Raw genomic sequence first — 19369 nt, 5'->3', positions numbered from 1 at the left:
TATGAAGTCTCTCTCCAATGTCTTCTGATAACTATCAAGAATATTCAACTTTTACTGTTTGTTAGAAAAGACATGAAATATCACATCTTGCCATTAGGTACTTGTGTCTTATGCTCAAAGTAATAACTATTAACTTAACTTACTCTACATAAGAGATCAGATAAAACAGACCCTACAACGGATACACAAAAGAATGAACACCAAGTAAAAGCTTGACAAAGCCAATAGAAACCAAACCCAACACAGACTGGCATTTTACAAAGTGCTTTATTTCCCAGTTCTTTCTGCAATGGCTCATAAACATTACTTCTGTTTGCAAGATCAGACTAAACATCATCAGTGTACCAGCAAAAGTATTAACCTGTAGCTATCTCTAAGTGATCTTACCTTACTAATCTCAATTATGGTGGCTGACTTTATGGTACATTTTGTTAGCACCTGTCCCCAGTGAAACTTTTCCATGTTTGCAGTTATTAGCTAATCTCACTAGCGATCTCTCATTTTGCAAAGGAGTTCAGAAGTCTGAAATAAGAGGAATGGAGACACTTTTGTTCATAGATTAAACTAGATGAATAAAAACATTTCACTATGAAAACATCAATCTTTTTACAATTGCAACTGATGAACCCTAGGTCACAGTTCCTGAAGATGCTAAATTTGGTTCAAGTGTGGTCTGCCTTTTATTTATTTTTTTTAAAGATGTCACATTCACTTTGCCTGATCCAAGGAAAAATCACAAGTTTACGGAATACTTCAGCACAAAAGATTTTTTTGTAGCTATGGAACACAGATAATCATGGACTTTTCCAGAGCAGCTGGTGACTTAAGAATTCCTTTCCCTTTTATAAAACTTCTAAGAGAAAAGAGAATTGCCATATGCATTCTTTCTTTGGCCCTGACATGGTCAGAAAAGCTTAACAAATAAATTATACAGCAAATAAACAGTAAGACAATAATCAACAGTGAGTGATATCATTGGAAGAAAACACTTGAAGTTGCAATGACAGTACAATTCTTTCTGAAGCTCATCTAATTCATCATCAAAGAAGTCCTTTTCATCCAACTGCTCAAAAACAGTTTTATGGACAACTAACAATCCACCATGTTCCCTTTAACAGAGATTCTTCTCTTTATAGAGAAATGTGGAGAGAGAGGACAAAAAAAAATTAATTTAGCTAATGTTAGGAAGCTATCCATCAATTTTATATTCCAGTGCACCCATTATAAACCAGTGTGTCATGTCACCTAGTAACCTGTCTAGATACCCTTGGTGTCCAGTGCCAGCTATTTTCCAAAGGTGGTGTAAGGACATACATATAAAACTTACCCTCTAAAGGAAGTTCCCTTTGTATTCAGGAAATAATCTCTGAAAAGCCCAAGAACATAAACCTCATTCCCAAACTCTGTTTATTTCTTTCCCCAAAGTTAACAGCACTTTCACCAAAGATACCACTCACCACAAACTTTGCCCAATTCTGAAGCACTGCTAGACATAACACCAGTTAACACCATAACACCCTTAACACCAGTAAGAACAGCTTTACCAAAGTAGATAAAGTAGAATCTACTGCAGCATCCTCTCCTCAGAATGACTCTTCCATGCTCAAACATGTAAAAATACGGCTGGTATTCTTTTCCAGCTGAAATATAATGGATTACACATGTTCCTGAGTTAATTCTCCACCTGAGATCTACTCTGGTGAAGAGGTGAGCATGCTGAACTTGAAAGGTCTAACCAGAATACATTCAGAAATGCAATTCCTGATTTGGATACACTACTTCCTTCACACAGAATAAATTAATAAAAATTAAAATTTGATGACTTAAAAAATTAAAGGCAATAGTGACTTGCAGTGATCAAACAGAAATCAGGTTTTTTCACCATGACTTGTGTCCAAATGTAAATTTCAACATTTGAATCAATACGAGGAAAGCGAATTTAATTTATTGCCAACTAAAACAGATTAAATCACTGAGAAGCAAAAGCAAATTAAAACAGCACATTCCCTTCCTGTTGCCCTCTTTGCTCAGACTCAACTTCACACTTTGAACTCCCAATTTCTCTGTCTCCCCTTGTCTAAGGCAGCACAGCAAAGTGGAATATGGGCATTGCAGTCAGTCTGTAACAGCTTCTTCCTGTTGCTCCATCATGGGTCCTCTCCACAGGCTGCAGTCCTTCAGCAAAGCCTGTTCTGGCATGGCTCCTCTCCATGGACCACAGTTCCTTCAGAAAAATCTGCACCTGCTCACGGCTCTGTGGTCTGCAGGGAAAATACTCCCTCTCCTTCTTTCACGTTGGTGCTCAGAGGACTGTTTCACCTTCTTCCTCACTCCTCTCTGCCATGCAGCACTTTGCCCTTTCTTACAGACACCTCCATAGATGTACTGTGCTTCACCAGTGTGCTCAGCTGTGTCCCGTGGAGGGTTCCTTACAGAGCTGCCTGGAACCAGCTGTGTCCTGCACAGGCCACGCACACCAGGGCACCTGAACTCAATACAGAAGCACGAACTGCAAGTTGAACATTACAAACTTCCTGGCTGTCTCCTGTGCTCTCTTTCAAGCTGTGCCCAAAGAGTCATTTGTGGGGACACAGTGGGGCAGACCCACAGACTGATCTGGATTCACAGCAGTAACTTTGTACTGATAACGTGCTGGTACACAAAGTGCAAGCCACTGCTGTCATCGGCACAGTTCTGTGTTTGTGCTGGCCTGTGAGGAGATGCAGGTGCAGGAGCAGAACCAGCGCCAGGTGCTTCCTCTAAGGACCTCTGCAGTGAAGCTCACCCCAGTATTTCCCACTCCTTAAGCAAAACACAATGATACCTTACATTTCAGTGAAGAAATCAAACTCCAGCACAATAAAGCAAAGAGGAAACCGCAAAACATGGGAAACTGAGGAGAGAGAAGTTTTTTAAAATGACAAATTTGTTTCTGTGCTGCTCTGGGTAAGAGAAAGAGGCAACAGGAGAAAGGTAGAAAAATGGAAAATGAGAACACGTTAAAATTATTTCTCCATTCCCAAAAACCAATGAGTACAGTGATAGGAGACAATAAAAAACACGGCTAGGCCAGTGAGAGGTAATTTTATGGCTTGTATTACATATAAAGTTAGACGTGAACTAGCACCTGAAAAACCTGTACACCCACCAAATTATTGTGAGGATACTGATTTTAACTGGTAAAGCCCTCTTTCCACAAAGCATCTGTTCTCAGTAGAAGTAAGGTCAAGAATGTTCCCACTTCCTCCATCTGTTTCCATGTATAGAACACCTCAGATGTAATACCAGTTTTGTCAACAGCCAAAATCACAGAGTTGTCAGACCAGTTTGCATTCAGAAGATAATTAGTGCACTGAAGATAAAAGAAAAAGACACAATTACCATTCTAGCTTTTATGAGATGCAAGCTCAGAGCATAAATAGTACCAAAATCAACAATTAAAAAGTAGTATATTAAAAAAACACATTTACCATCTAAAGTGAGCCACTTCAGCCATAAGAAATTGCAATCTTCAGCTGTAACTTCGAGAGCTTTCTATCTCCTGCAAGCAGTTTTTTGCAAACTTCTCTTCCTCTTCTGCTCTGCTCTGGTCTCTTGACAGCTACCTGGAGTACTCTCAGAGGTAAGTGATCCTGAGAAAAGAGCCAATACATAGTGAACTAAAAGATAAAAGTGGAAGACAAGGGGGAAACGCCTGCACACTTTAGAGAACTGAAGTGTCTACTGTAAGAAACAAAACTTCCAATTCTATCTCACATTTAATCTTAGCTTTAAAAGAAACAGCTATGCAAAAAAGTTAAGTTTATGTAACTTAACAGTGACCTGACAAAGCAAAACCAAACTTAGATCTAGGACAGAATTTTAGGCCCAACTTGTGATTAATTTGCAGAAGCCATGTTTAAACTGTCAGCTGGTAGTGGGGAGAAATTGAGATTTGTTTTCTTCTCACTGCTGACCAGTGTTTGTCAAGAACATATTTAAGAGAAGGTATTGTGTAAGGGCAATGCTATGTAAAGAGTAAGAATGCCTGCATTTATCATGATACTCTTCAGTTGCTTATTCCTTCTACCAGCTCCTATTCCTAAATTAAGTACACTTGAGGGTGACTGTTCTGGGTGCTCCAAACTCTCTGTACATTTTCCATCAAGTTTTCATACACAGAGACTTTATCTTTCCTTAAGCTGGAAAGCAGAATCCCATGAGCCATCCTTTAAGAGATATTTATAAGTATTTGCATCAGGCAGAAACACAAATGCAGCTGTTCTCAGGAGCTGGAAGGTTTTTCTGCTCAACAAGTACTGCAGAACACAGGAGCATAGCCTCAGAGTTTGTCCCTAGCTCAAATCAAATTCACAGAAGGCTCTCAGTTCATGAGACTTGACTATTTTTGACATCACTATTGGTTTCACTAAATCAATGCAAATTCCACGCACAAAGAAAATTTGCCACATCTAGAACTGTTGTGACAGATGTTAATCAATAAACTGTGGTTTGCAGATATCGCTACTGACATAAAGTCAAGTGATAAGGTAGACTATGCAAATGAAAAATTGCCCTCATGATGGGATAGGTCTTAACTATGGATTCTGGTGTTATGTGCAAGACACTGAACATAGCGCAGATGGAAGATCACCTACAGAGGAAGAAAAGTGCCAAACCTTTCAGGCTCTGAGCATGGTGGTTTTGAGGGGTAGTTTGGAATGCTTCATGTTCTGGATAAAAAGAAAAAAAAAAGCAAAAAGATTTTGGTTATTTTAGGTTGTTAGAAATAGACAACATTATTAAGTTAAAGCTTACTCTGTGAAAAGTATATATATGAAAGGACTCTGGATAAAAGCTCTCTGCTATTTTATAAAACAAGATTTAATTTACTTTAAGAAAATGCACAGAGATAATAAAATCAGGAGATGCCACTGGCCTACAGTTTCAATATGACATGCAAAAATGGCAATGTATGAATGAGTTTTCATTAACATTTTGTGATACCAACAAAAACATTGAGATCTGTCCACACACTACACATCTTGTCGAGCAAACCAGAGAGAATCAGCAGTAATACTAATATTCTGGAAAGGAAGATATACTTTTATTCTCTATTGGAAAATCCTCTTCCTCCCACCAAAGAAACTGCATTACACAGAAGTCATGACATCCAAGTTTAATCTCCTTTTTCACTCCTGCAGGCCCTCTCATAAGATCTTACACACCTTCATGCTCTCCATGTCCCTTGAAGGCTTGCAGAATTCTTGAGCAGGCAAGCAGAAAGAACAGCACACAATCACTGTTTCTCAAGGGTGCCTTCAGGATTAGCACAGAGAATGTTAGACTGGCACAAAGACACTGGGACTGAACTTCTCCCTCTCTCACTGATCTGCCAGCACACACCTCTCTGTTTCTGGCTCTCCTACAGCCACTTGATTGCCACACCTAATTATGTTTTAAACAGTATCTACACACAGAAACTGTTCTCCAAAGAGCAGTATTCCCATGATCTTTCCTATAGCCACTGAACTGTCAACATTTGACCAAGGAAGATAGTTGAAATTTTTACATTATTTCAGTGGGACTTTATGCTGTATTGACACTGTCCTGCTATAGAAATCCAAGTACCTTACACAACCGTCCAAATGGCAGATCCAATAGCATGTAAGCTTTTGTTCTCTAGTTCCTTCCTAGTGAGGACCCAGAAATCAGCTTTTATACTACAAACAGATTTGCATGATGAGCCTTATCAATCCCTATTAGAAAAACAATCAGGAAGAGTGAGAAATTTAATTTGCTTAGAACAGCATGCTCTTGTTTAAACAGGCAGAATGTCATTAACAGAAGCCAGTACATGCCAAATGGCCGACTGAGCTGCGCTGCAGAGAGCGAAGGATGGTTGTAGTAAAAACATGAATTCCAATTACCCACATTAAAAAATCTGATTACATGTGCCCTAAAATATCTGCATTACTAACCGCAGATAAGTGTAATTAAAGAACTATGTGCAAACAATTACAGTCAGTCACCATTTCATTTTGAGGTACATACATCTATATATGTATGCGTATTTTAAAACTATTAAGTATCCAAAGGTAACTTGTGTAAGGGGCTATCACATGGATGCTTTTTGCAAGGTTTATTCTATCTATCAGAGGTTACCAGACTACTGACGAGAATTACTCCCACAGCTCCCATTTTCCTGTCCAGGGAAGATTCATTAGGACAAAGACACTCAGTACTTTTCCTCGTAAAGCTTTCTATACTTTTAAAACCCTTCTGTACAAGAACAAAATGGGGTCCTAGTTGACAAACATGTACTAGTAGTTTGGATGATACAGCAGTACTGTTCATGATCACTTCTTTAAAGATTCTCCAGAAAATACTCTAAATCCCTTTAGAAAAGAAACATGTCACTTGTCATGTGCATCAGAAATGGAATGGGATACTAAAATGTAAGAGTTTATATTGGGAAAAAAAAATGCATGCACATACACTCCTGTTATTTGCTCTTTCCTCTTTTCCCCCCAATCATACCTTAGCTGCTGCTGTTGGATAGACCAGCTGGATAGCTTCTGACCTAAAAAATCAACACCACCTGTTTTACACAAGGCTTGTTTCATTCATTAATGAGGGTGCATTGTTGCTGGGAGAGGGTAATTGTTACTGATGGGATAGGCTCTGAAGTCTATTTCTACAAAAGCTTTGCTCAGAAAGGCAAGGCAGGTCAAAGATGGTTTTCTCATCAGAGACCCATGAAGAGCAGTAACTTTTCCCAGCCACATCCTCAGCTGTATCACACTTTCTAACCCTAACGGGACACCAAAGCCCGACTTTTCCATTTTTAAGGGCAGGGCAGGCTTCACTTTTCCTCCATACCTTTAAATTCCTACCATGAACTCACACTATCCACTGCTGGCATAGAGAGGACTAAGGATAGACTCAGGAACTGCACTGAGCCTTTGGGCTCTCAACTTTAAAGTTCCCCAAGCACAGCCCCCGCAGCCCTCCCAGCAGGATCTTGGCTTTTCAGAAACTTCTTCCACTTAGTCTCCCTGGAGCTGTCCTATTTTTTCTCCAACATCCCTAAAAGAGCTCTTGCATTTCTCCCCATGAGCCCCCATAGCCACAAAGAAAAGAGCAAGTAGTTTACATTTGAATAGGAATATTATACACTAAGTTAACTAAAGAAAAAAAAAATATGCACATACATATACTGATATTTGTGCCTCTACATTTTGAAGAAATTGCAATAATTTTGTAGCACAAAAAGCACCCATTACCAGTACTGGTTTCCATCCAAGAGGCCTCCAGCCTTGAAGGAGAACTATGGATGTATACCTTTTTACACCTTCTCTACATTTTACCAAAAGGTTATTTTTGCACATACAGAAGCACATCTCTTCTTGTAAAGCAACCAATCACTCTTACAGACAGCCAACAGCAAGGATAACTGGAGAATCAGTTGTTCATTTACAGTGCTGCTGAAGGTCAGGATTTCTAGGTTTGCAAAATAAGTGCTTGCACAAAACAACCACAAGAAACCAAAGTAAATATCAGAAAAACATCTACAATTCCAACACAAAGTAATAACCAACTAGTTTGCATCAAGCTACATAGATTACTCTGAAAAATCAGCCTTGCATATTCTACTTAAATAACTTTAACCATTGAACATGGTAGCATTTACTTCTGATTTTTTTCAGATACATAACAGTCTTCTCTGTAAAATTTATGTGGATATTAGTGAACAAAGGCATTACATGGAATCTAGAGAGTGGACATAGGGGATGAGTTCATGTTCTTCCTTCAGCAACATGCACAAAACAAATGTAAAACACACACTTTGGAAAAAAAAAGATTACATTAAATTAAAAAAAACCCACAGTAATAAACAGAAATATGTATTTGGAAGACAAAGAACTGAAATTCTGTGAACACAAAGAAAATTGAAGACAAAAATATGAGTATTGGCTGAAGAATAATTTAAAGTAAACTTTCCAATAAACTGAATTTCAAGTCTAATCCCCAGTTTTTAAAAACAATTGATTCTTTATTGCTTCTTTAAAATTCTTCCAACTTTTTCTTCTATTGTTTTCAGAGTACCATGCAAATCAGGATAGAATACAAAATTCATTTCAGAGCCTGCAATTCCAGATGGGCTAAAAGAGTGTTTTCTCCAGCTATAAGTACTAGGTCAAAACAGAAATACTGTCAGAAATACTGTGCAGCACAGGATGAGACTGTAGCTCATGGTGGAAAGAACTGTGTTAAAACCAGAACTCTTAATGGGGGAACTAAGCAAGAACTGATGGAAATGTAACTTTCCTTAAGCTTTTACTCCAATCACAAATGTATTGTCTGCTTTGAAGAGAACTATAACTGAAATAACCTCTTGCTGGTAATCTTTAGCTGTAATTTTTCTTTTGAAAAGAAGCATTCTCAATAAAGAGCAATATAGGGAAAGAGAATATAGGTTGGAATGCATTAGTTTAAACTTCAAGAAAAACTGATGTGATGGATTATTGAATACAGCAGCATGGAAGGAGGTACCCATTCTGGTATGCAGTTTTTGAGCTGGAAAAGAGAAGGAGACTGCTGGCTGAGTGCTTCAGAACTAACACTGCAGCAGAGAACATCTATGTGGGAGATATTTTGACAATTAGCAAAACAACCTACCAAAAAAACAACCAACCAACAAATAAAACTAAACAAAAACCCCCAACCAAATAAATAAACCCCACAGGTGAATCTTGTGGGATTTTTCCTAGCCAGAAACAAGTAAAGCATACCATAAAACAAGTCAGTGTAGATACTAAATATTGGAAGCTCCAAAAAAAATGGAGAATTTTTATGCACTTGCATGATAAAATACTGGCTTTAAATTAAATAAGTTGAATAAGAGCACAATCCTCTTGGAAAATTCTAATGGGAGCTAACCCACAAACATTAGTTTTAAACAAATAGTGTTTACAATGTTAACCTCAGAGGAGTTAATGTACATTAAGTCTAAGATATAGCGCCTAACAAACAGATGTTGCAAATAAAGGCATTTGGAACACAAGTTCCAATATAATACTTCTGAAAGTTTTAGTTTTGAACACTCAAAAGAAAATGAAAAATAGTTTTAAATGGCCACTACTTAGAAAATGTTTATGAATGCTTGAATGCAAGTTAAATGCAACAATATAAAATGTTAATATTTTGGTTCATATAATATTCACAACACTTTCTTTACTACATAAATGAACTAATAATTTTCCTGGGGTTGTTTGTTTGTTTGTTTTCAAGTCTGAAAAAGAAAAAAGTCCTCACACTGAATTCTTCTTTAGCATGCAGGAAAAACCCCTAATTTTATGATCAAGCTCTCAACCACTTAGTAGGAACTAAAACCAGAAAGGCTCCTATTGCTGTATAAAAACTACTCTGAATGTTGCTCTAGGAATTCAACATCTGAAGCAAACAATGCAATTGCTTAACTTGCATTTAATTTACAGCTTTAAATTGATTCAAAGTTATTTGTAGGTGCAATTTTTTTTTCTTCAGGAAACGTCTGTTGCCCATTACACAGCACAGTGCTTGTCACTTACTATGGTTTTAACTCAAATATTACTAAACCTTAATTTTTATCACATTCAATTTTCTAAAGATTCCTGGTAATTATTTTAATTGTATGGACCACGTAAGTCTTAGAATACGTCACTTTTGAAAAAGAAGAGTTTGTTTTCTGACTCTTGTGGTGACAGCATACTTGGACATATTGCTTTGATTGCTTCCTTTGTTTTCTTGGGCTTCTCTTTGTTAGGAATGTATTCACAAGCCCTACATACCAAACAACAGCACATCTGTCTGAGCTGGTAGCTTTAAGTGCACAAAACAAGAGCGAGATAAGCTGAAATGGCAACATCAATCATTTTCCATGAGAAAGACTCCTGCATTGTTATGACCAACTGCAAATACAGTACTGCTGCAAAGGAAGGCTGCATGCATCAATGAACCTCATTACAAAGCCAGAACTAAGTTCAAAGCTGTCAAGTCAAAAACATTCACCATTACCATTCACACACTTTCTTTTACCATACAACCTTACATTCACCTGGAAACCTCACCTGTCTCCTCTCCTTGATCTTCACATCATTAACATTACGATCAGGTCAAAGTTGCATTTTCTTAAGCATCCATGTCCTTTATCACTTTGAAGTTTAGCATCCTGGACCTTCCTTTTGTCACAAAAACATTGCCATACTGATCCACTTTGCTGTTGGACTCTGTGATCTTGGAGCTGACAGATTCTATGGTCTCTGTAGTGCAGTAAGAGTCAGGGGTCTCAAGGAGAAAATATGAACCCAGCATTGTGATCCACGTTTTAAAGCTAAGGAATTAAATTGTGGAAGACCTTCAGAAACAATGAACAAAATGTGCCATTTGGATAGAATCCAAATTACTCAAAACTTGAAACAGAAGAGAGAGATGGTGTTCCACAGGGCAACTGCATGACCTGGAGTTGGCAGTGAGCCACATCAAACCAAAACAGCTTTCTGTCAGAAGTACTCTAAAATATGCTTAGTCTGAATGTCATAATACAATTTCAAAAGAATGGCAGTACTTTGAGAGCACCTGCCTTTCCTTCCAAGACATTTAGAGCTCTCCAATTTGAAAAATCCTTCCAGGTTTCACAGGTCAAGGTGAAGAACTATGGTGAGGAACTGTGGCAGTCTCTGATTTTATCTGTCTCCATAGACAAGGCTTTTTCTCTCGGTTCTTGTTTAACTTTGCTCACACAGGTAACAATACCCTCTGTATTTTCTTCAGCTAAAAAACAAAACAAAAAACAAACACTGAAGTTCAAACTCCACTGACAATGCTTCAACCCTAATAACTGTGCATTTAAAAGAAAAAATATTTTAGGAACTCAAGCTAATAGTTAAAGCATATATGAAGTTTACTGCTTTTTAGCTTGACAGTCAGGTATGTCACCTATTGTGCTTTAAAATATTGCAAGTTGACAAGAACTTACTGCTGTAAGGCTCCCCTTGAGTAACAATATTTAAACCAATTCATAAAAAAGATAAAATGTCTGGAGATACCAAACCACTTTCACACAAAATGTCTTTCCTCTTTCCCATGGAAAAATAAAAAACCTAATTGGAATTGGCTGAAAGAAGGCTGTCTTGGAGTTCCCCACTATCAACACATTTTGTTCTGTGTGTCCTTTTTTCAAGACACACAGAACAGAATCCACTGTATTTTCTATATTCACATATTATTGAGAAAACTGCAACTTACTAAGTGCTGGCTGGCTGTCCACAATCCGTACTGGAATAGTCTGTACATCTCCCAAGAGAATCTGATGCACCCCTCCTTCCAGGCTTCTGGAGTCATCCACCCCTTCAGCTGGTACCAGCTGGCCCATGGCAACCAGACTCTGATCAGAACCAGACAGAGCCCCAAAAGTAGGCACAGCAGAACTGTCCTGTGTTAGGCCAGCACCTGCTTGCAGACCATGCCCCTGACTCAGTGCTAGAGAATGGCTGCTTATTGCACTCCCCAGGGAATCCAGGAGACTTGCAGGGCTGGGAGGGGAATGGTTATTGACAGCTAGCAGAGCTGTTGATCCATTTGCTGAGGTAAATGTTGACTGCAGCTGTAATCCCTGTGAAAGAGAAGGCAGAAGTACCAATAGAGCAGCATTTACAGCAGAAGGAGTTGGATTTAACAGCATATATTGTCTAGATAGCTTCTGACTGACTTCCTACTCATTAATTCTTCTGAACACTCAATCCCAGCAGCTCTAGGCTCAAAATGTAGTTGGAAACAATGGAATCCAGCAGCATTTAGAAGACTGCTTATGAGAATAAAGCTCTAACTTTGAATTGATATTCAGTTTCAGATCATTCCCCAGTACTACCCATTCCCACAAGAGGTGGGTACTACAAGCTAAGCACACTACTCCCAATAAAATGATGTGAGGTGGAGCATGGCTGTCCTCAGAAAAAGAGGAAACAGCAAGTAGAACAGAATCTTACTACAGATTGTATTTCTAGGGAAAAGATCATGCATTTCCTTGGGGTTCAGGAAATATGAAGGCAGATTTTTCAAAGCAGCTAAGGAAGAAGGATAAGAGAGCCAGCTTTGAAGAGAGATGAGCTTTAGAAGAAGCTCTTTAGCATGACATTCTTATCCCTCCCTCTTCAGCCTTTCAACCTGCAAGTTTACAGCTCTGACCTAGGAGCAGTTTCAGGATTTTAAGATATTTTCTTAAGAGACTGGAGAAGGCTTTGAAAAGAATAAACAAGACTCTCTTATCTCCCTGCAGTTTTGCAGCATTTTCATTATGAAATGACTGGATCATGTGGAAAATGAAAAGGTAGTTGGTTTGAGGCAGAAACCCACTGCCTTTATCCTCCTGGTTTTGCCTTCACATGAGACCCTAACTTCAAAGTATCAGAAGACAACAGTGGGATTCCCTGCACCACAGCTATATGCTAAATGTGACATGCAAGAGCAACCGGAGTAAGAGCTGACAGCTACTCCAAAGTCCATGTTACCCAGCTATGTTTGGGATCAGCTGAGAGGGAACTTGATGTTCTCAGCTCGTCTTCAGCAACTCCAGCACAGCATGCTTGATGTTCTGTAAATGACTTGACTGTACCTGAAGTTGTGCAAATATCTTGGGCTGAAGTGAAGAGAGTGAAGACAACAATTGAGTTGTTTCTGGTACCAAGGACTCCCCACTCTGGTTGGATTCTGCTTTGGTGATGACTGACTCCACTCCTGAGCTCCCTACAGTGCCAAAGTGGGGAAGCAGACAGTTATGACAAATCTCTTCTTCCTGTTTAATAAAAGCCTCCCCTGTGAACCAAGCTTCCTTCAATCTCAATACAGATATACAGAAGACATATACACACACGTACATATATGCTGTTCTCTTTGCAGAACTTGGATGCTAAAGAAAGAAGACTGGGTATGACAAAAAGACAATACTGCAGGAAGTTTGCATGTATCTGTACAGAGCAAAAGCCAGAGGCACCAATAAATCTGTTCCTGAGAGCAAAAAGCTGAAACATTTCTAGCAAAGCAACAAATAATTTGACAATATCTATACCTCAGTAAGGTCTTAAAAACACACAGGTATCTAAAGAAAGGGTTGTCTTTCAAAATGAAAATCTAGGAAATTTTCTATGTCTCACCACTCCCTTCCCATCTTTGTGAAATAAGCATAGCTTCTATGCAGTATCATCCAAAGTCCATTTATCTGGAGGTCTTTCAGCCTACAGATTATATCATAGCCTCAAAATTCTTATTTCATGCAAGAATGATGGACTTAATTTCCTGAAGTTTTGTGAAAACTGAGATTTGTTTGTAACAATTTCTGCAAGAAAATTTCTCATGAGATCATTCCATTTCCTGTTTGAGCCACCCAGAACATTTTGGTTAAGTTTTACGCAGACATTGCTCGGTTTCTTGTTTTTCTTATTTCTCAGTTCCCCTGTTACGGAGGCAAAAGAAGAACTAGCCCTGTGAATGCAGATTAGTTTGGTGGATGCAAAAAAAAAAATGAAAATGGTCAATTGCAAAACATTTTCTATCAGAAAATCATAAGAAAAGTTTCCAGCAATCTGAGTGGAGGTAGATTTTTCAACATATATAAAGACCTGCTTAACTATCTCTTAACTGTCATAACTGACAGGAAGATACATACAAATCTATAAATCTTCTTGAACACAAGTACTTCAAATATTTAGACTCTTTTGAGTATTATACAGAGATCCCATATGCATATTGTGAATGTTCACATGCAGGAAGAGATAGTAGCTCTCTCCCTGGGTTGTATTCTACAATTGTATTTTCCCTGAGAAAAAAGGTAATAGTTCAACTCCTCCTCTCCTCACTACAAACAAAGTTGTATCACATGGAGATAGGGAGCTCTGCACAAACAAATTCTGTTACTGCCTGATTTCTTAAACAGTTGTCTCCATTTGGCACAAGCTGGAATTTTAAAAAACATACATATACAAAGAGTAGTCTGAAAAGTCAATGCTGTTTTCCTTTCCTACCATTTCACAAACATTAATGGAAGCTCATTTTTAGGAAGTTAGGTTTCTTTTTTGTAATACAGTTATAAATGTGTTCAAATGTATACAAACACATACCCACACATATAAGTGGAGACGAGACAGGCTGCAATTAAGTTTCTGCTTATATTCACTAAACTGGTTCACATGTGCAGAAAACTAAACAAATCCCATACTTTTGCTTCCTGCAAAATTCAGTGTGTCACTGGATGGATGTTTACACATTTGATAAGCTACTTTGTCTCAGAAAATTCTCTGTGTAAAACAAAGCAAGCAAAAACTGTTCTCTGAGTGTTCTCCAGCATCCCTGCTGAGCTCTACAGCTCAACAGCTGTTGAAGACACAGCTATCCTGTGTCTCTCCATAAAAACACAGTAATGGCAATATTAACATAGGCATGCAAGCTTAAGCACAGCAAGTCTGTTCACATTGCAAATTTCTTTTATTCCTAAAATACAAGACTTCCCCAAAAAAGAGAGACACTGTTCAAGCTGAGTCTAAAAATTAACCTATTCTCTCACAGTTGTAAACAGTGGAATTCTTCCCTAAAAGCACCAAGCATACATAATGCTTTTCAGCATTATGTTCAAATTAATCCATTGCAACAATAGCCAAACTAAGTTAAAAAATCCCAAATGAAACACAGCCCAATCTTTGCCTTTTTTTAACAGTAAATGCACTGGTGTACATGGAACTGCTTCACATAAATCAGGTTCACAAAGTCGTCAAGAAGAACTCATGCACTGAGCCAAACCTCTGGGGGTTTACATTTCCTGCTACAACAAATAAAAAATTGGCCCACGTCACTCCCTGACCTAAGGGGAAAGGGACACAAACACATCAGGACTTCTTCAGGCAAGAACCACAGGATAACTGTTGACACCAGTAAATCCTGAACATGACAGCTGTGGCAGTGCCCCTTTGGTCCCTGTAGACTTCTCTATCAGCTGTCTGGAACAAAATGTACCCACCACCATGTTTCAGTTAAATGGGGAAACCAGCTGGCTCTGCTACTGAGATTAAAAACATCTGTGAAGTCTGCAGCATAATCTGAACAATTGTGTGCAAAAGTGTCTAAACAATTAGGCTCTTCCATCTCACTTCAATCATATCCCTGCTAAAAAACCAGGGATAGCTCTGATGAGTTTCACATCAAGCCTATTAGAGGATGGGGAAAGCATCTACAAACATGAGGAAAAGTTCTTTTGGTGTCACACTAGACAAAATATCCTTAAACAAGAGTGGGAAGGGAAGAATAATCTAATTTTAAAATTACTACCAGCTGCCGTAAGAACATCTTAGCCTATGTGTAGTTCTAACTGTGTGGGTAGAAAGTAGATCTAGTTACAAACACCTGTATTTTGCCTTAGTATGTTTTGAAGTTGAAGTAACAGTAGTAGAAACCCACTTTCAATGAAGGAAAAACAGCATAACATCTTAAAAAAACCCCAGTCTCCTCTGACCAAGAATGCATAAAACTAAGTTTTTAAAGAAGTCTACCTTACCTACACTCTAGTTTTGAAACAGACTGGGAAGAAGTTTAACACTTTGTGGCTCAACAATCATTGGGAAGAGATGATACTTGAGTACCACATTAATAAAGAAGTTACATCACAAAGAACTGAAGAAACATCTCTCAGCCCTGCTGCCACTTAACACTCGTGTTTCTGTTCTAATCATCAAGGAAAAATGGAAAAGACTGGTCTCAATGCCAACAACAGAAATACAATGCTTGTTGTTCAGTGCCTGATCCTAGCACTGGAACTCATCAGGCCAATGACTTTTGAGATGCAGGAGCCTCAATGTGCATTGAAATCCCTTTCAGCAAGACATTTAAACATATGAGAAGCACAAACCACCTGGAAACTCAAGAACCCTGCTGGATCCTGAGGATTGTGTCCCCTGACAGACATATCTGTTCAGCAGTAACTTAATTCTCTCTAAACAGATATTATTAGCACCTTCATCCAAGGTAAAATGTTCTTTCCAGACAATCATCCCATTAAAATTTTTATTTGCCTAAAGATGCTAAATAAAAGCCAAGTTTACAATTTTAATACTTCTGCCAACAAGATTATGACTACGCATTTTTTCCACACAAGCAGTCAAATAGAAAAAAAAAAGTAAATCAAAATAGTTATAGCAAAATAATCCTTTTTAAGTTCACCTGAGTGACAGGACATGACAACAACCTCCCTGGAAGGAAAGTGAACTTCTGTGACATAGTTAATAGAACACATTTGGAGACAGGTTATATATGCAGTCCTACCATCTGAAGGTGGTGAGGCAAACGCAACAGTCACTGTTTCTGTGAGGACATTCCCACTGTCTGTGGTCCACTGCAGCTGAAATGAGAAAGAACTCAGTTCTGAGAAAGGGTGCATGCTTGTCCACAGGTTCAATACAGGTCTGACAAGAAAACAGTGTCTGAAACTACATTTTCTTACTTTTCTGTAATTATGGATTTTAGCACCTCTTGATTCACAAAAAAAAAGTACTGTAAAAGATTTTTAAACATGCAGTGTGTATCAGGAAGGTTATCTGCCTCATCTGACAGTTTAATGACTTTAAAATAGAAAACAGTCACATCATTTGGCTAACTAACAAGCACACTCACTCACCTGGGCTACACCAGCGTAGGGAGAGGGAAAAGACTGATGACACAGTATGATTTAACAGTACTGTTTGTCAAAGCTGATTTTAAATTGGCCATTTCCCAGTTTCTCATAACTGGGAAAACTACGATCCCTGTGTACCCCTTATTACTCAATACATGGAATAAAATTAAGGAACAAGATTTAAGGATTACTGAGCATTTGGAAGATTCAACTCCAAGCCTACTGCACTTACTATAAAGTGTATTTATAACTATTTACACATTCAAAATGTTTATTAAGTCCTAATTTAGACTGCACCTGAGACACACTTCATTCCCACTTTTCAGCTACTGAAAAGTAATAGTAACTTCTTCAAAACATAGACAGTGACAAAGCCATGAATAAAATTTTATGTCACATGTCAATTTTGCTACACCAATGGCTTCCAGGTCATGCAGTCATCGAGAAGTGCTAACACTGTGTAATTTGTCAACCAACTAACAGCAATCTAATGCTGATGAGACAAATACCAAATAAGGTCAGAAGGATTTATTAACATTTAATCCAATCTTGCTCAGTCAGAGATTCCACTGAAAATATTTCTGCTGGAAATAGAAAGTCACAGAGAATTTTGGATGAAATACAGTTAAGTGGTAAAAATTAAGATTTCCAGTATTTAACTCCAAAAATCAGAAAGATACACAAAGGCCAACATACCGTTGCTGGGATACTTTCTGAACTATACGCTATCTCTCCATTCCTTAGGGACTTCTGCACTTCATGAATGTGGTTCTTGATGTCATTCACAGTGGGGAAGAAGGACAGGTTATGTCTTTCTGGCACTTCATCAGGCGAGAACAATTCTCTTTCCACATACTTTCTGTCATGTGTTAAAGCATATTTATTAGCATACTTAAATATATTCCCCTGTTCTGAGACACTGCTACCTTCTCCCTCCCCTTGTTGCAATGACAAGACAAAAGCAAGCTAGATGATCTTCTGAGCCAGATCCTTGTGCATCTGCTACAGAGCCTGGGACTTAAATCCCCCATTTATTCAAATAATTTTAAAGAGTACAGCAACTCTTAGTGACTATCCACAATGATATGAAAAGATACCAAAAGCTGGGAAAAACAGACTCATGATATCTGGGAATTAGATTCAGTAATGCACCAGCACTGCTCTTCAGCTGCAAACCAAATTAATCAAATACAAAAGCAGATACAGCACTATAGACTGAGAGCACTGCAGAGTTCTGTACCTCAGTTGCTTCCTCACTGCATAGACCTGTTCTATTCCCTGAGACACCAGCTCTCGGATCTTGTCTGCCACTTGAGGATGAAGTCGAGAAGGCAGCGTACTGTTCTCATCTCTAATGACTTCCTCCTCCTCCTCAGGAGGAGACATAGAAAGATGGGATGGTGAAGGAGGGAGACAGGAAGTTTCCATTTCATGATACTGGTGGGCTTGCTGAGTAGGCAACTGCACATACCACCTAGCAAGAAGGAGAGAGTTAAAACACACAATTCTCAAACAAAGGTAACACATTAGTGTCTTGGGGGAACAGTCTGAGAACTACCAACAACCTAGTCAGTGTGACAAATTTTCACAGCCCCTAAGCAAGAAGACGTCTTTCAGAACTCAGGGCCCTCTCAAACATTTCAGTGCAAAACAAACTAGATCAAACCTAAACTATACAACTACTTCTATCAATACCCTGCATGGAAACACCTGTTGAAGTTCCATTGCTTAGTGCTTAACACATTTGCCAAATCAGTACTTCAATGCCATAGAAGTCTTATTGACAGCATTAAATTTTTTATTATTAATAAGTGACTAAGTAAAAACAAAACAAAAAAAAAAAAGACCAAGTAAAATACTGCTTTTTTCTGCTTCATTTGTGAAAATAAAGAAAAAAGTGGAAGTTTCACCTGAGGACACCACCAGCATCTATCAAGTTCTTCTTCAGCATGTTGAATGCTTTCTCCTGCTCCATTCTTATGATTTTCTTGTCAATTTTAGGGTCAGTAGGAACCCTGTATTCTGGAAACTTTTGAACCTTTTTAATATAGATCCTTCCAAGGAGGAATAAAAAAAATTCTCCATCAGTATACTTTGTCCTTGGGAAGGGAAAGGCAAAAATCCCACTCCATATCAGGCATTAATATAGAAAAAGTTCAAGCAGAGTGATGTAGGGTGTGAGGAGTCTCTAAAAGAACTGTAAAATTCTTAAAGATTAATAGATATGGAAGCAGACAGACACTTCTGTTCTGAGCTGGCAGCCACTCAGTCTGAGTGATTTTACTCCTCAGCAAAAGCCCTTGTCCCTTTTACTCCTCAGAAAAAGTACAAGACAATTGTGAGCAGGCTGCAGCTCACCCAGCTATGCAGAATTGAGCACATACAGACCTAGCTGCAACTATTCTGTAAACACTCTTAGTTCAGTAAGTTCAGTAAAAACTGAACAAGCAGCCAGGAGAATGCTCAAGGGTGAGGAAAAAAACATTGGTGTTGAAGAAGGAGAACACCCCCAGTAAACAGAAGAGATTACTCCTTCTGGACACACAACATGTGCTAAACTAGCATGATTGACTGATATCAGTGCAGTTAAAAGCCTGAAGAAGAAACAACAAATAAGATGACAAAGTTATAGGAACAGAAATAGTCACTAAAGGGCACCACAGTTACTCGTGAATGCTCAGGTAGATAATGAAT

At 38.4% G+C, this 19369-nt stretch overlaps 1 protein-coding gene across 9 annotated transcripts in view; it reads right to left on the bottom strand.

Annotated features, from left to right (window-relative positions):
* Positions 1–3477: 3477 nt before the first annotated feature.
* The window catches only part of LOC116998731 (calcium-responsive transcription factor-like), a 32889-nt gene continuing 16997 nt past the window's right edge, over positions 3478–19369 (bottom strand). For 6 of the 9 annotated variants that reach the window (XM_033064765.2, XM_033064766.2, XM_033064762.2 and 3 more), the window contains 9 exons: positions 18586–18729; positions 17916–18149; positions 17372–17534; positions 16327–16402; positions 12635–12765; positions 11269–11635; positions 10092–10794; positions 4659–4712; positions 3478–3632 (listed from right to left, as the gene is read on the bottom strand). In XM_033064765.2, coding sequence (XP_032920656.1) covers positions 10676–10794; positions 11269–11635; positions 12635–12765; positions 16327–16402; positions 17372–17534; positions 17916–18149; positions 18586–18729 — 1234 coding nt within the window. In that variant the 3' untranslated portion in view covers positions 3478–3632; positions 4659–4712; positions 10092–10675. Of the gene's footprint in view, positions 3633–4658; positions 4713–5211; positions 5299–6519; positions 6563–10091; positions 10795–11268; positions 11636–12634; positions 12766–16326; positions 16403–17371; positions 17535–17915; positions 18150–18585; positions 18730–19369 lie in introns of those variants that run through there. The other 3 variants (XM_033064767.2, XM_033064769.2, XM_033064768.1) reach the window with 3 other exon arrangements.

The sequence above is a fragment of the Catharus ustulatus genome, chromosome 7, assembly GCF_009819885.2.
Source record: "Catharus ustulatus isolate bCatUst1 chromosome 7, bCatUst1.pri.v2, whole genome shotgun sequence".
NCBI classification, from domain to species: Eukaryota; Metazoa; Chordata; class Aves; order Passeriformes; family Turdidae; genus Catharus; species Catharus ustulatus.
Note: the sequence above shows the minus strand (reverse complement) of the source record. Positions and strands in the feature narration are given on the sequence as shown.